The sequence below is a fragment of the Exophiala aquamarina genome, assembly GCF_000709125.1.
Source record: "Exophiala aquamarina CBS 119918 chromosome Unknown aczIA-supercont1.7, whole genome shotgun sequence".
NCBI lineage: Eukaryota > Fungi > Ascomycota > Eurotiomycetes > Chaetothyriales > Herpotrichiellaceae > Exophiala > Exophiala aquamarina.
In genome coordinates this window covers 1,309,528-1,325,515 of record NW_013550581.1, presented here as the reverse complement: position 1 = coordinate 1,325,515, position 15,988 = coordinate 1,309,528, and the positions used below count along the sequence as shown (strand labels likewise).

The 15,988-nt window shown below is 50.2% G+C and overlaps 4 protein-coding genes across 4 annotated transcripts; 2 read left to right on the top strand and 2 right to left on the bottom strand.

Moving 5' to 3' along the window:
* Nucleotides 1-1,503: 1,503 nt before the first annotated feature.
* On the bottom strand, nt 1,504-3,123 carry A1O9_08460 (uncharacterized protein; the record flags this gene model as incomplete). The annotated part of the gene is made up of 4 exons (XM_013402846.1): nt 2,673-3,123; nt 2,003-2,558; nt 1,897-1,947; nt 1,504-1,801 (listed from the first exon to the last, which is right to left on the bottom strand). The coding sequence occupies exons 1-4, from the start codon at nt 2,917-2,919 to the stop codon at nt 1,504-1,506; spliced, it is 1,152 nt and encodes a 383-aa protein (XP_013258300.1). The 5' UTR covers nt 2,920-3,123.
* Nucleotides 3,124-3,808: 685 nt separating this feature from the next.
* Nucleotides 3,809-5,489, top strand: A1O9_08459 (uncharacterized protein; the record flags this gene model as incomplete). Its single annotated transcript, XM_013402845.1, has 4 exons — nt 3,809-3,847; nt 3,916-4,720; nt 4,781-5,056; nt 5,182-5,489. 4 exons carry the CDS (start codon nt 3,809-3,811, stop codon nt 5,487-5,489), a joined length of 1,428 nt encoding a protein of 475 aa, XP_013258299.1.
* A 365-nt stretch (nt 5,490-5,854) lies between these two features.
* A1O9_08458 (uncharacterized protein) lies at nt 5,855-6,185 on the top strand (the record flags this gene model as incomplete). Its single annotated transcript, XM_013402844.1, has 2 exons — nt 5,855-5,878; nt 5,970-6,185. 2 exons carry the CDS (start codon nt 5,855-5,857, stop codon nt 6,183-6,185), a joined length of 240 nt encoding a protein of 79 aa, XP_013258298.1.
* Nucleotides 6,186-10,217: 4,032 nt separating this feature from the next.
* Nucleotides 10,218-11,166, bottom strand: A1O9_08457 (uncharacterized protein; the record flags this gene model as incomplete). Its single annotated transcript, XM_013402843.1, has 2 exons — nt 10,218-10,810; nt 10,875-11,166. The coding sequence occupies 2 exons, from the start codon at nt 11,164-11,166 to the stop codon at nt 10,218-10,220; spliced, it is 885 nt and encodes a 294-aa protein (XP_013258297.1).
* Nucleotides 11,167-15,988: the final 4,822 nt, after the last annotated feature.

Sequence of the window (15,988 nt, the reverse complement as noted above, 5' to 3'; positions counted from 1 at the left end):
TATATTTATATTTATATTTATATTTATATTTATATTTATATTTATATTTATATTTATATTTATATTTATATTTATATTTATATTTATATTTATATACCTCATAATATAAATCGTTCATCCACCCAGGAATCAATTGTTTTTAGGACGATTCGCAGCTGTCTATTCCACTTCCTTTAAATCGACGATGAATTGTCCCCTGACTCACCAGGAAAGTCCGCACGGTATGCGCCATAACGCCGAGCCCCTCAGGCTTCCCCTGGCCACGTGGCTCTCCTGATCCTCGATTCTAAGTCCATAACCCATACCTTAGATGTCTGTCGCCCGAATTCTGCTGAACGGCCTCTGGTTGAGACCTCAATCCAAGGGCGTCTCGGACTACGTCGCTAGATCAGTCATGTGCTGTGCTTCTACGATTTACACCTCGACCAAAGAGTCAGACATTCGGCCGGGGCAGCTCGCAGTATTCCCAGGTCAAGGTTGGGGATGACAGATGTTAGTATTCAAGGCGTTCGACTTGCAGCTACGATGGGCCTCCGCGCTATTGTCGTCGACACAGGCGATGAGCGAAGATACCTGGCTCGCTTCAGGAGCTGACTATTTTGTTGACTTCAAGGATGAGGATTTGGTGAAGAAGGTTCTATAGCTAAAAGAGCGTGGAGCGCTCGCTGTGTTTGTGACCGCTGTTCGGTCGTACCCTATTGCACTCGGCTATCCAGGCATTCGTGCAGGTGCAAAGCTCATATGGTCAGTCGCTCCTTGATTGTTTTTCCACGGCTCAAATGTACCTAGTATTGGTATGCCCTCTCATCGAAGATAACCCTATGCCTGGACTCTTCAACACTGATTTTTCGGGGCCAATCCATCATGGGAACGCTGGCCGGCAGTCTGGCCGGTATCGACGAAACACTGGACTTTCCGCGACAAGGCGCCCCCCCCCCCCGTACCAGACTGTCAAGGACCGGAAGTTCATGGTGCTTCAAGAAAACTGCGTCTCGAACCTACGGTGGTACGATAAAGCACATCCGACGAACCAGTATGAAGCTCAAGAATGGGCAAATCGCTGGATAGGCTTGGCACCGTGCTTTGAGAAGATATGAGTATTCAGCTTAAACCGTACAGTCGCATGGTGGTCGGCTTCAATCTGCCTTGACGGATCTGTATGGATTTTGCTACAACGGACACCGTTAAAATTGAGGAGCACAATGCGGCCATATTGTTATGCGCGGGCGCTCGTGTGTGGTCAGTGAAACACAAGGATACACTGCAATTCACCTTTGCTACTGGTGGGGGGGGGGGGGGGGGGGGGGGGGGGGGAACGGGGAACAACGCATGATAAGAGCCGCTTCTCAATCCTCAGCGCGTTCATCCTCAAATCTGAGGAGCCTTTGTTAGGTAAGAAGCTTGAATTCGGGGCACGATACCAGCCCTTCATGATCTAGTCCTCCCGCAACAGCTGATGAAGAATGACTTTGGTGTGCAAAACCCCAAGTTCACAAGTCCGGCTCAAACCCAAGTCACGGGTTCAGCGGTGGTTGCAGAGTTCTCAAAGGCGGGGACGTCGTACTTCATTTCCGGACAAGTTTCGAAAAAGCCTGCCTTCATCGTCCAGTTCTTGTAATTGTACACATAGTGCAGAAAGACTGGAGAAAATTCGAACTGATCTTGTAGAGGATCATAATGGAATATCTCTTCGTCGGGATAAGGCCAGAAAAAGGAAAAGTTCTCTACATACGCTGCCGAGAACAATCCCGATGCGGTATACTTCTCATGCTCGAAGACCAAGCGATCACGCATGCCAGGCCTATAGGAAAGTCAGCGCTGTCGACTGTAATACAAAGAGTAGGTGAATCTCGGCCGAATGAAAAGAAGACGTCATGAGATGGCCTTGAGGCATACCATATGAGAAAATCGATAACAACTGGGTGGTCCAATCGTTCTTGGGCGGGTCTGCCATTTGTGAGTACAACATTCAAATGAAAGCCCAGAAGAGAATGAAACGCACCTGGGCTGTAGAAAACCAGGGACCCGACTCAGGTTCCCTGGCGTCGGATCCTCGCGATACTGTATCAAGGTCTGGCAGACATACATCAATGCGATCCTTTGAGCCTTAGATGTCCAACTGCCAAAGATACACTCGTCAACCTGTCGCAAAGCATTCCACACAGGGTGTTCAGCTTCCTGACCAACGCTCTTCCAACCCCACAACGCAGCTTGGAAGGCAACTTGAAAATCCATGGTTGTCGCTGACCGGACTCGTCTCTTGACCGAGTCAAGGGCTCCCAAGTAGGCTGAATTTCCAAAATACCACTTTTGGAAGTCTGAAACGACGGCTCCTGTCACGTCGATTGTAGCAGGCCGGAGATCATTGAACAATGGGGATCTGTACGTATTCCAAGCGGCCGAGGCTGTCTGATCGAGAAGGTCGAATATGTTGTGCTGCTCAAAATCGAACTTGTTCCCGACTCCACTATCTGCCGTGCTCTGGACCGCAGGTACTACGTTGGCGCCCACTTCAAGAGTTCCTCTTTGTGTAGTAATCGCTGCTACAAGGGCGTCGTCTTGACCGGCACTGTTTTCAAGGGCATCACGTTCAGGGGACTCCTGTTCCATACTTAGGGGAATGCTCATGACCAGACGAGGCGATGCGGGCATTGTCATAGTCATTTCATGACAAGCAGATTCACTAGAGTGGCTATGGGTAAAATCGGGGGGGACAAGCTCCGGTTGAGCGATGAAGGGCGTAGAGCATGGAGGGCTGTCGATGTTTCCTGGGCTAGCGGCCCAAGGTTTGGGTTCGATTTTGTCTCCCGTCGCGCCGTCTTCAGAGATGAGCGCGACCAGGCTGATCGCATTTTGTATCTTGTTGAACGTGGATAGAAGCTGATGGTTTCTATCTCGTAGGTTCGCAATCGTGCGCATCAGTGAAGTGGTGTGGGTTGTGTCATCACTAGACTTGAAGCTGTTTAGAGCCAGTTCGAGCGAAGCAATCCTCTGTCTGGTCTTCTCGCGTGCTGCCCGTTGGGCTAGACGGTCCTGAATCTTCTTTTTCTCGGTCCGCTGGCGAGACTTTGTGACCTTTTTCTCCTTGCCGGTAGCCGAGGTGGCCTTGTTATCGGCTGTGATGCCCGTCATTGGCGCTGCTTCGGCGATTATTACAAACCGTCTGACGTGTTTGCCTAAGAATGGGCGAGCGGGAGAGGATATTCTACACGGTATGACTTTCCATGAAAGAGTCAGTCACCTGGAGCAGGTAGCGAGATCGGTGACTTTGTGTACGATATTAAGAGACCCTATCAGAGAAGAGGTTCGTGAGCCGCTGCCAAGATGGGCTTTTGCGCAGAAAAGTCGCGGGGTTACTGGGGACGACGAAGTGGAGCATATGGGGTACGACGAATATTCCACGGCCGAGTTCCTTCGGCCATTCGAGCCTCGAGAATTGCTAAGTTGGAGACACGGATGATCAAGGCGGCGATCGGCCGAGGGGGCCAAGGCATCGCTGGAAGATGACAGTCATCTAAACCTGTCGGTGTGGAGTCACAGCGACGTCTGATCGCCATGTCTGACTTTTTTTGTCTGAATCGACCATTTGTGGGAGCGCGGCTCATCGCACAGCATCGACACATAAACAAGAGCGATTATCTGCCTGGCAACATGTCACAAATTTACCTCTTCACCAAATCGGTGTTGAACTCCCAAAACGCAGTCGTTGGATAACACCAAATCAAGCCTTACCGCAACCTTGGCCGTCATGCCACAGCCAGCAACCATGGGGATCCGGGCGCTTCGTGGCAAGACGCTCTACCTGCTTATGAAGCTAGTATGCGGTACCTCGTTCATGATGTATGGGGTAAGTACATAGTAGACATCTCAATGTCCCCTAACCCATTGGCACGATAGTGATATTTGACGTGGTAGTACGATGCCGGCGTTTTGGGCGGAGTCCTGCTTCACCAGCCTTTCATTGATGCCATCGGGCTGGAGAACACTGGACAATACACCATTCCCATGATATCCAGCGCCTACAGTCTAGCGGCCTTTGTTACGTCGGTCGTGCTTGGTTTCTTCTCCCTCAGGTTGGGTCGCCGCGGGACCATTCTACTCGGCAACGGCGCGGCGATTTTGGGCAGCGTCATTCAAGCCTCGGCCTACAGTATCGCGCAACTCACAGTCGGCAGAATAATTACTGGCTTTGCCATTGGTTGCATCTCATCGGCTGTTCCAATCTACCTGGCGGAGACTGGGGTGGATTCCGGGGACAGAGGCCCTGCACACGCTGTCAATGCTATCATGTTGATTTCTGGCGTCCCCCTCGCGTACTGGATCGACTATGGGTTCACGAAAATGAACAATCAAATCTCGTGGCGAGGCCCCGTTATCTTCCAGGTCTTGCTGGCTGGGGTCGCCGGCGGCTGCATGTTGTTCTTGCCAGATACTCCAAGATGGTACTATGCCCGCAACCGCATCGCCGAGGGCGACGCCATCCTGGCACGTCTGCACGACGCACCATCTCCGGATGATCCTGATGTGCAACGCACAAAGCAAGAAATCCTGGTGGTCATTGAGGCCGAAATGGAAGCGAGCGCGAGCTTGCACTGGAAACAGTTCATCACCATGGGTCTCACCGACCGCTCACCTCTCAAGATTGCAAGAAGATTGTGTATCTGCTTCTGGTTGCCATTCATCCGTGAGTGGATGGGATCTTCTTTGATGGCCTATTATAGTAAGTGTTGTCTTCTGCTCCTCTCATTCTAAAACACCCGGCATTGACCTTGTCGTAAAGGCGCCATCATCTTGGTCAATACTGGTGCTACGCCCACCCTGATCTCCATGCTGGCGGGCGTACAAAATATCATTTTTGCCCTGGGTTGCGTCCCTCTTTACTTTACCATCGAGCGGACAGGTCGCCGGAGCACTCTTCTTTACGGTGCAATGTTTATGACTCTTCTCATTGTCATTTTCATTACTTTGGTTGCCGTACCTCAGACAGGAGCTGTCCGTTGGGCTTCGATTGCTATCCTTTGGTTCTTCCTTTTCGTCATGGGTTATGCTTATCAAGGTAAGTGGACCTGAGACTATCTCCGGAAGGGGGCCGTGCGTACCACGTGACTGAGACTGACACTCATCCAGGATGTGTGTGGCTATATTGCTCAGAAATATCTCCTCTTGAATACCGACATATAGGCGGTGCCGCTACCTCCGCTGGCGAGTGGTTAGGCACCTGGCTCACCGTCTTTGTGGGACCTATTGGCTTTGACAATAGCGGATGGCATTTTTGGTTCTGGGTGCTGAGCGGGAACTTGGTGGCCGTTGCTTTTGTCTTCTTCTTATGCCCAGAGACTGGTGGAAAGACCTTGGAACAAGTCGACAGCCTATTTGCGTCGGGTGGAATTTTAGCTGGGCTTTCCAAAGACCCTTACAACGAGGAGCATTGGGTCGAGACTTCCGCAGAGAAGCAGCCTCAAACGGACAGCACTACCGAAGTCAAATGATGAAAGATCCGGACATGCTATGGATGGAACAGTATCAGAGCTGCGGAAGCCTACCACCATCTATATATGTATGCGACTCAGAACCAGCCTTGGGGTTCCCTAGAACGCCAAGGCTGGTCATCGGCGGTCCCATATTACGCCAAGGCTCGGCGTCATTAGAAAGAAAGACATGAAGCCCACACTTCTCGGACACGAGTATCACGTGATTACATACTGTTTATTCTGGAGTAAATCCACTCTCACGAAAACAACGCCCACTCTGATGTCTCTCAAATCAGGGCGCACTCATAGCTCGAACCACTAAGACAGTGGACGCTGGTTCCTCCCCCCCCCTTCCCCGCCCTTCCTCTCTCTCTCGCACAAAGATGGCCAACGTCGATGGCGGTTGCGTAAGTTGGAAAATCACTTTACGCAAACGTTGACACGACACTCCGCAGCAGAAGTTTTAGCACCCCTACACTCTCAACTCCCTATTCACAGCAAGCCGTGCAGAATCAAAATCCATTTGATGAATTTCCGTGCTTGCCGTCAACCGAATCGGCCTTGTTACATCTCGACGGCATCACGGTGACAGAGAAGGTTATTGGACAAGGCGCGACAGGCATTATCCTTGAGCGAGGACATTATGCGCTCAAGCTACCTCGAATTTCAAGATATACCAAGATCGATGGAGTCCCCGTGGAAGTCGGGTCCTGAAGACCTAAATCAGGTGATTAGGATGAGCGACCCTCTCTTATCGAATCGATAGAGGTTGAGAAGGCTATCAACAAGAGACTGGGTGACCACGACGGAATCGTACGCTGCCACAATCTTGAATCGACCGATATTTCGATTCAGATGGACTTGATGAATGGTGATCTCCGTCATTATTTGGCCGGGAAAAGACCGGAGCGAAAGATGCAACTATCTTGGTTGACCCAAATGGCACACACCTTGGTATACACCCACGAACATCGCGTAATTATCGCCGATATCCGATAAGACAATTTACTGCTCGACGAGACTTTGGCAGTTAAAATTTGTGACTTCGGAGAATCGACAAGGATGCCCCTCGATTGGATTCTCCGTCTTGACCGATATTGGTTCGGCGCGGCAATGTACGAGATCATAGCAGGACTTAGGTGCAAATTCGATCTGACACAAGACCGAAAGGAACCCGAGAATTTGTACACTTGCCCACGACGAGACAGCCTCCCAGCTACCATAAACATATAGCTAGGTCACGTCATTGAGAAATGTTGGACTCAGGCATACAAGTCTGCTAAAGAGCTCGCTGCGGAGCTCGTTCAGGAAAGAGTGCCCTGACTTGCGGTGGGACGGGAAAGTGTTTCGCTATAGGATAAATGGCGACCAAGACGCAAAGGGCTAGATATCTACCTGACCCTGGCTCTCTCTATTCTGTCACTTCTCGGCCAGGGATTATCCAGGACGATCTATTCACTCTGGAAACTTGATCAAACACGGCTTTCAAACGCAAGGTAATGAATTCGATAATTTTAGGAGGATCTACGCGACTCACATGCACCAGACTAGCGTCAACTTCAACACGTGACAATAGTTCTTCTGCCTTGATCAGGGTAGGGTGACCTAAGATGAGCAAGACTCTAACCAGAGGAGCCATTGGAGAGCCTATAGCTATTCACCCAACCATAATATTCGCTGTTGAAGAAGCATTAAATATATCAGGTGGCTTTGGTAATCCAATGGATGGTTTGCTGAGCGGCAAGGCAGTCGCGAAAAGACCTTTGCCCATCACCCGGCCAAGCCAATGGTTATCCTTCCACCCACAGCCAGCATTAACCCTCCCCTTCCGACTACTGCACCACGGTCAAGAATCGCTCACACGCTATCCTCGGGCTTATGATGCAGCAGGACTTCGAATATAGCAGAAATGGCGATGAGAGAGTTGGGGGACGGAGAATTATAGTAGCTGAGAGCGTGAATTGGGCGGCTAGCCGGCCGCAGCTCCGATTGGACTCCATATCACGTCCCACAAAGAGAGCAACTCGAGGGGGAATTTCTGAGGAAAGGACGGGAGCCTCGCCAGAGACCCGGGGAGAGGCTAGGCAGATAGCATTCTGACTCGAGGCACCTAAGAATGGGCCACACACGCACACTGTGCGTAGCGTACAGAGATGATTACAGAACGCAGGACGGTGCGAAGAGTGAGCCGTGAGGTGATGGCTTTAAAAGCGGCACGGACTGGTCTGATCTCAAAGGCAGCCCCAACCAGTTCGGACTATTCAGGTGCCAAGGCTTAATTCTATATTCATCCTAGACACAGCCTTGTCCGTACCAACAAGGCTGTGATCAAAATCGCGCTGGCAGGTCCTCTTGGGCGACGTCACAAATCACCGCAAGATTGATTGAACAACTCGAAGCAATACCTGGCATGGCCGATCCTGGGCCTGGCAGCGGCTAGCTGACTCGTAGCTCGGACTCTGTCCGGGGTATTCCGTACTTGAGATCTGGCGCGGCTACCCCGTGCATTGGTTTGTTTGTTTTTGCTCGAAGCGAGAGGCCGGAACCAAACTGTCGGGTGGTCTCTCACCGCCATTTGCGGCCATGGCAGAGGGTCGACGGTGCATGGGTCGGCTGAAATGCTGTGGCCCCGTTTTGCTCGTGCATGTGATACATCACATTTGTCTCCCTCATCCCCGTGACTTGTCCTCCTGTGCTCCCCAGCCCAATGCCAATGCCCTCTCTCCCCCCAGCGCGTTGATCACCATGGCTTTCCAGGGTCTGAAAAGGAATGTCAAGCCCACGGGTGATGTTCCAGGACTCACAGCCCTTCGATATATCTCTATGTGCCATTATCTCAATCTCGAATCTCACCGGCACATGACTTTATGCTCGCAAGGCTGGCTCTCTCACCTTACCCATGCTCTAATAAGGCGATTCCCGACCCGACACTCGAGCAATCTAATTTAGGTTGATCAGTGGAGCCCAAATACCTTATGCACCGCGGTTAACGGCTGCCTTTTTCCAACGTACCGGATTCCTTAAATTCAACGTCCATCGAAATCACAACTTGAGGATGTGATACATCCCAGAAGTAAGGGCCCGGCTTGGTCCCTGAGCGATGCCGAGGCCTAGGCAGTGTGATGGATGTGATGTAGATCCGCTTCCATCTAGGTCGGTTGTGGCCCGCCTAGCCGTTGTACCTGTTCGTGCGCGAAGGGTTCTGTGCCCGGTGGCCAGATTTCGAATCTCTTTCCAAGGCTGAGAGCGGCTTCGCTCGCGCTCCTACGCAAGGTTGTACCCTTGTGTGACAAAGTGTCTCTAGACCCCGTCGCCTTTGGCAGTGTTGCGTGGTAGCGGATGCCCTTTGTGTGGTTTAACTGCTTGGATTGCAGATAATGTGCACAATGGAAACCTGTATTGTTGGATATCGACATCCAGACAATGATTTTTGTCCCCCATTCGATGCATGTTCCCAAAAGATTTGCAGTGTTCAATGTCGCCCTGGTCGTCACTCTGCTTGAAACTCTTGTCCTTGATCGATCATCTCCATGCAGCCACCGCCAGGGTACTCAAGAGCTGACGATTCAATTCTTCGCCCCCAGTCAGTCTGACCATGAATGTCCTCACGACTCAGGCTCAAGTGGGCTTCGAAGCTTTGGTGGATTCTCGGGAAAGGTGCGAATATGGTCTGCTCAGAGGAGGGAAGCAGTGAGGCCACCGGGTTTCGACAGTATGGAGTCTGCATCACTGGGTTAACTCTTCGGCGTTTTGCAGTAGATACCTAAGCGATGATTGCGTTCATCAAGCGCTCCATCGATTTACAACTTCAGAAGCATTGCTTTGCACAGGGAACAGCAGATGCATCGAGTATTCGTTGATCAGTGTGGAGACGGCATGTTGTCACTGATTCGATCCTTTAGCAAGATAGGCCTGCTCTCAACTGAGATGATCTACGAGATAGTGATTAGAAGGAAAGAGCATTTGTAGATCCATGTACGCAGGAATCGCACCGCAACGTTGTGCCTAAACAGCTCCTGAGCCTTGGGTATGGTTCGGTCAAGCCCTCAGCATGTGCTTAGCAGCGGCAGTCCTCACTAGGATATGCCTAGGCTGTAGTGGATGACCGGAAGCTCCACCTAGGCCTTCGCAACGATTCCATACCATCTCGCCACCCAAGTGAGGTAGTCCTCCGTTCTCGATGTGGGATCACAACTCGTGCCTATGTGGGGGCTTGGAGGGCTTGATCCGGGCTAATGCACTGGAGGTCACAAATTCAAGGGGCCGTGGGAAAGCCTAGAGATTCCCCTATCAACGATAGCTATGGCTAAATGCTTCCGATGGAGGGTCCCCAATTAGCCTTAAGCTGCGCGGATTTCCGACCATAAATTCCTTCTCACCCGAAGGTCTCCTTTCTACCTAGGCTTGACTTTCTCGATTCTTGTGCTCTCATACAGTGTAAGTCGTGGCAAGTTCTTTTCATATTCCTCAGCTACGAACTGCTTTATGATGGAATGTCCAGAATCTGAGAAAGCTTTTCGCGCTTCTTCGAGTCTTCCGAACCACCACCAGTGTAAGTCTCTGGACGAAGAAAGCGAGCAGGCCACTAAAACAAAGCGATTGTGTATGTTGTCAAAATGGGTAGCCCTGGAGCTCTTGCCATGAGCCCTCAATAGGATCGCAGCAGCATTCCAGCACATGGTCACTTCTGAGCTCCTTTGAACCCACCCTTTGCCTCAGCCTTCAGTCCTCAGATACTGACATCATTCAAGAAGCCGCTGATCCATTAGAAGTCCCCAAGAACACGACTAAAACTGCTGTGAACGCGGCGGAAGCTGCAAAACACTCTGCTCGTGATGCACGCCCAATCAAGGCCAGGGTGGTTGAGAAGAGAAGAGTGCAACCGATCAAAGCGATCATTCTCATCAACGGGTCGTTAATAAAAAATAAAACGAGGGCTGAGATGGTTGGAAGTACAGATGATAAGATGGTCGACAGTGTATCAATCACATTCGTGATGAAGCCATCAGAATAGTATGTCAAAAATGCTTCCCCTCCGTGTTCACCGCCTGCTTCGCAAACTGAGATGGGGTCATGAAACCTATGTCCGATGTACGTATGGTAGACAGTCCTCACGAACTTGTCAACCCACTTTGTAAGCATATCTTTCTCTCCATCGCTTCCCATCAAGGAGGTCAGATCAGCTTGATTTTCCTTACTGTAGGTGAAAAATTCAAAGTCTTGGAGGAATGGTTTGCCGCGTTCAAGGGGCGAGTGGAGGAGATCTTGAAGACATGATAGGTCCTCTGAACTGACAGGAGCCAGCCGAAACAGATTTGCAAGCATCAGTAAAGCCTCGTCTAAGGTTAATGGCATCAAACGTTAGTCAGAGAGTTAGTGATTGATTGGGTGGTGCGGCATTACCATATTCTTTCAACAGCCGGCGTAGTTCCAGCGTCATTCGCCATTGCTCAGCATCAGCCGGGTCCTCATGGGGTCCTTTTAAGGCATTGATGTTAACATCATACTGCCTCCGCTTCTCATCATCGGAATTGCTGTCAAATGCAATATTGATCTCTAAAAGCCCTGCAAGGTGAACGAGCTCAGCTTGCATGCAAAGGATATTGCGTACATGTTCCGGCAGGAACCTTCTGAATATCGCCAGAGAGGCGGGGAACTTGGCGATGTTGCGTGAGAGTGTATTGTAATTTGCCATCGTGCGTTGATCTGATCGTGCGGTAGTTCATCAGCAGCTTCAACCTGGTATCAAGAGCGGGGGTACATCAATTCAAGCTGATCATGATGGTAATAAGGCTCGAGTGTCTCCCCCTTCGACTCTGCGCTGGCTTTGGGCATGCATATTCTGCTCAATCAGAAATCGTGCGTGATATCGGCCAATGACTTTGCTATCCAGCACTCCCACACGCAGAGATTAACTTGATTGCCCAGTGCTCACAAGTTCGCGTCAGGGGCTTGTCGCAGTGGACTCATGCAGAGCATTTGGGCATGTGGAGCCCATAGATGCAGACTTGGTCAAGGGAGTCACACCTGACATCGTGATTAGTCAAACCGAAGGACCCCTGAGAGACTGACAAGGCTGGACACCAGATTGGTTTAAAAAGGAAAGATGTCCCGCAGGAATGATCTTTCCATTGTAATTCTTCTCTTTCCTTTACTTCTCGTCAGCCTCCATGATGGCATACATTCACCATCTTCGTCTGAGACCAATCCACCTCCCATTCTCGTTCATTCGCGAAAGGCTGGGTTTCTCTGTACACCGGAGACCCTATTCGGCCTGATTTGGAAACCACTACGACGCTGAAAAAGATAGCCAGTGGCTCGGGTGCGATCATTCATTTGCGACTTTCCAGATTGCATCCACGAGCAAAGAGCGTACACTTGTCCCCTGATGACTTGCAAGAATTGCTGCTAAAGAATAGCCAGTCTCATAACTGTGCGGGTCAGCTGACTTTGGATTGAACCACGCGTTTGATCACGTTAGCTTTCAACAACAAAAGCATACTATCGAACCACTGGGACCCCAATGTCCCGGTCCACAACGATAATCATCGGTTATCACCTTGAGGAGGCAGCCTGGTGTCCTTCATTCTTGGTCGCTATATCTTACTTACCAGCCATCATGGCGACACCACAAAGTGAGGACATATTTCTCTGAATGTCACACGGCATCCTGCCTAAGAGTCAACACAGGGCGAGAGTCGGCATGGAAGAACTTCTCATTCCGGCCACAGGTATTCCTCCCGGGATGGCTCCAGGTTTAGTGCTTTGCGCTCCCCAACTACGGAGAACTAACGTTTCAAAACATCCTTGACAGTGGATTGATCTAACCTCAAAAGCGTCTAGGGCCCTTCATGACTAGGTGAGCTCGAAACAAGGCGTCGGCTGACTTATCAACCAACGATCTCTGACAGCAAGAGAGGGCGGGAAGACATTCTCTTGTTGATTTGTGGTCATCTAACGCGTTTTCGACGCGAGTTTTTTAGTGCATAGAGTTCTACATGAGATTCAAATACAGCATCGCGCGATCAGGCCGTGAGAAGGAGTCCCAGCCAGGGACAAGGGCAGAATTTAAAGCATCGTTCAATACTCGCCGTTTGGAGCGTGAAGGCGCTACCCACCACGTTGACTTGCAATCTCCTCTACCGAAACTTTCTAACCCTAGTTCTTTGCGGAGCATTTCGATGTTCCCCGTGACTTCCAAATGATTTCCGGACCTCTTGTCGAGCCTGGTGGCTTATACCAGCCTTGCAAGTGTCTTCAACGGGCAACCGCTTTGACCAAGTTGATGCCTGATCCTTTTCCGGTGCCCTTCACAGGAGCCATGGTGGACGAAGCTTGAGGCAGATCTCCTCGAACCAGCTACAGTCCTGCAACTGTTTGTGTGAGTGACCCCTATTCTAGTGTTCAATACTCTACCAATGTCTGCAAAGAGTTATTCTGCAGCATACCACCTGATTTTACAGTGAGACTCTTCCTTGCGCCGCTTCATTCATCCCACTCTGTCTATTCTGCTGTTTGCACTCTGTTGCCTTCTCAAACACTCGCTACGACCTCCTCCCCATGTTTCCATACTCATCTCCTTTTTGTCTCCACGACCGGATGAGAAAAATGCAGCCGCATCATGCCTTAGAACCCGCACAACCACTTCAATTGCCGTCTCTGGAGTCTTTCCGTGACAAAATCGACTGCTGTCTCAACTTTCTGGGGAATTCATTATGGGGAATTCTAAAGAGCTTGGTCACCACGATGAATGGTTCTAAGGGAAACCTGGATAATTGGACACATCAGAGAGACCGTAGGCATCTAGTGGAAGTGCAGAGAGTGTACCCTGCGGGTTTCCAGTCACTTGCTAGCTGGGCACCGAAGCAGTCATTTTTTGCTGAGTCAATGCGGCTCTCAAACAGGAGCAAAATGGGCTCGCAAGGCTGCAGCAGTGAATCCTACTTCATTGGACGCAGACTCCGGGGAGGTGTAGGTCCCATAGGACATTTGGGTACATATGGTTTACCCCGCAAGACTCAAGAAGTCACCCCAAATGCAAGGCAAGATGCAGCCTCGGGCTATTCTACCAGCTCCCTTAATTTGGCGGCCGGCCTATGTGAATTTGCCTCAGGACACGGGAGCTCCCAGCATGTTCGATGTGCTGGGTTCGACGCCTTAACACGTGGTGTTCACTCACAGGCTATCCCTACCGACCCATGCCTTGAGCTCAGTCGAAACTTGCAGGCTTTTCTGGACACCATCAGTTCCAATTCAGAGGCTGTTGCGACTCATACAGCACTTCCACTTATCCGAACCTTGCGCGCATGTCAGGAGGCCATCAGTTCCCGCTCGAAGCCTCTTGCTACTCCCCAAGCTATTCTTCTGGGTCAAGACTTCGAAATTCACCGGAAGGCCTCCAAATTCAGGAACATTAACATACTGTTCCATACCAGGGATGGCATTACATTGGGTTTTACTGCCCTGCAAGACACTGGTGCCGATCAAAATGCCATTTCCGAAGATGTAGTGAAGCAACTTGGGTACTGGGATAGCAGACGAGAGTTCACCGAGGCTGATAAGCCAGGGGCTCCTTTGGCACTGGGTGGTAATGCTGTTTCTCCTTTAGCAACTGTCGAGCTAGCATTTTGGACGCCGTGCGGATGCCATTCAGGAAACCAAATATTCAACATCTATGCACAGCGTCAGCTCCCAAATTACGAGATCATCCTTGATGCCGCTCTCGTACAGGGCCTAAAGCACCTCAAGAGGATTTTTTGTACAGAAGCCTGCAGCATAGTTTGAGTTGACCGGTTAGGCTGCTCTACAGTCTAGATATTTCCCATACACCCTCTTCTCTTCAGCTGCGGCGCTCGTGACGTATCATTGAGGCTCTTTGGGGTTGGTCAACGCCTTGCTTAGGCCAGTTAGATTCCACATAGACTTGACAATGCGACATTATTGAAGGATGTTCACCGCAGTTTGTTGCCCGATTGTAATGGCTCCATCATAACAAATGTTTATAGGCCAACATTCTCTTGAAAGTATTATCGGCGAATCTTTTGCGAGGTAGAATGCGTCATATCTCATACAGTGGGTGGTCACCCAATGATACACCCCCAAGGCATGGGCAAAGTCAGCAAACTTGACCAATGCGAGTCTAGAGTGTGCGATATCATACAGTGCACAACTTTCTTTCACCTTCGCCAGGCGTCAACACATGAGCAAAGGTTCTGTGGAGTCACCCAACCGAACACCTCGACAGTGGGCTGTGTAAATCCTCCCGGAGGTCTTGACCAGGCGGTCGGCTTAGAACACACCTATATCTGTGTAAAGCCCTAAAGTCCTTTGTATGGCCCAGCTCTCCAGTAAACAGTGCGGCCAGCATACGCAAGTCGTCGCCAGTAACACTAGTAGTCATAGCCTTAGTAACGGCCAAAGGCAACGAACGAAGTCAACGAAGTTTCCACAATGGCACCTACCGAGATAATCTTCATCACACATGCTGGCAAGTTTTCAGAGCATACGGCGGAGATTGATCCGAGCAAAAGCTGCGCTATCATTACCACAGCAGTGCTCAAACGTCATGGTCTATCTGAACTTGACAAGGAAGACGAGGGCGACGAGCATTCAGAGATGCATCATGGGGACGGATTCAAGAGAAGGATACAAATAAGAGCTCGCTCGGAGCTCGTTCCGAGGTGGACAATAACATCTTTTTGCTTGGTTGAGAGTGATGCTGAGGTGATTGTGCTGAACAAGCCACTCAATCCAAAGCATACCGAAGTGCCTCGATCAGCAATCTTAACAATGGCCAATAATAGCGGTACCTTAACTTCTGGTGAGTCTCTGCCCCTGAATATAACCGGAAAGCATACCTTCTAATATCTGTGGCCAGCCACACAGAGTCAGATCCAGGCCAACAACCTCGCAGGGAGACAGGCAGCTGCTACCGGAATTCAGAACATCACTGAAGCTGAAATCAAGCGACGAAAGGCTCTAGATGAGGAGAAGAAGAAGAGGCAGCAACAGCAGAAGAAGACATGATCGTCGCTTCCATATCTCTTCCTTTCCTATTATCCAAACAGAACTATCAAGATAAAGATGAATAGTTCAAACATCGAGACCAACTCGAAGTTCATGGGCATGAAGAACGGCCGGGAACGATAATGAAACGGTGAGGTGGACGGTACTGAGCATGAAAACCCCAGGAGGAGCCTGTCGCTTTCGAAGATCAATAATATGTTCTTTCATTCTCTTGCCTCCATTTCTTGTAACCTTGCAACGGATTAAGTGACTGTAGTTACTCCTTCTCGAATTCAAAAGAGCGGTCAACAAAAGGACCGCGTCTGCTAGCCGCTCGCATAACCTCCCGCAAAGAACTCCATAGGAACACTGTGGGGCGCCAATCCCCTACCAGTATGTTATGGAATGACTCCAATTTAACTGTCTGCAATTATTCCTTCAAAGTCCTAGTGAAGTCAAATATACTGATGATGGTGCTGTTCCGTGAATCTGCGTCACTAAGGCTGCAGGGA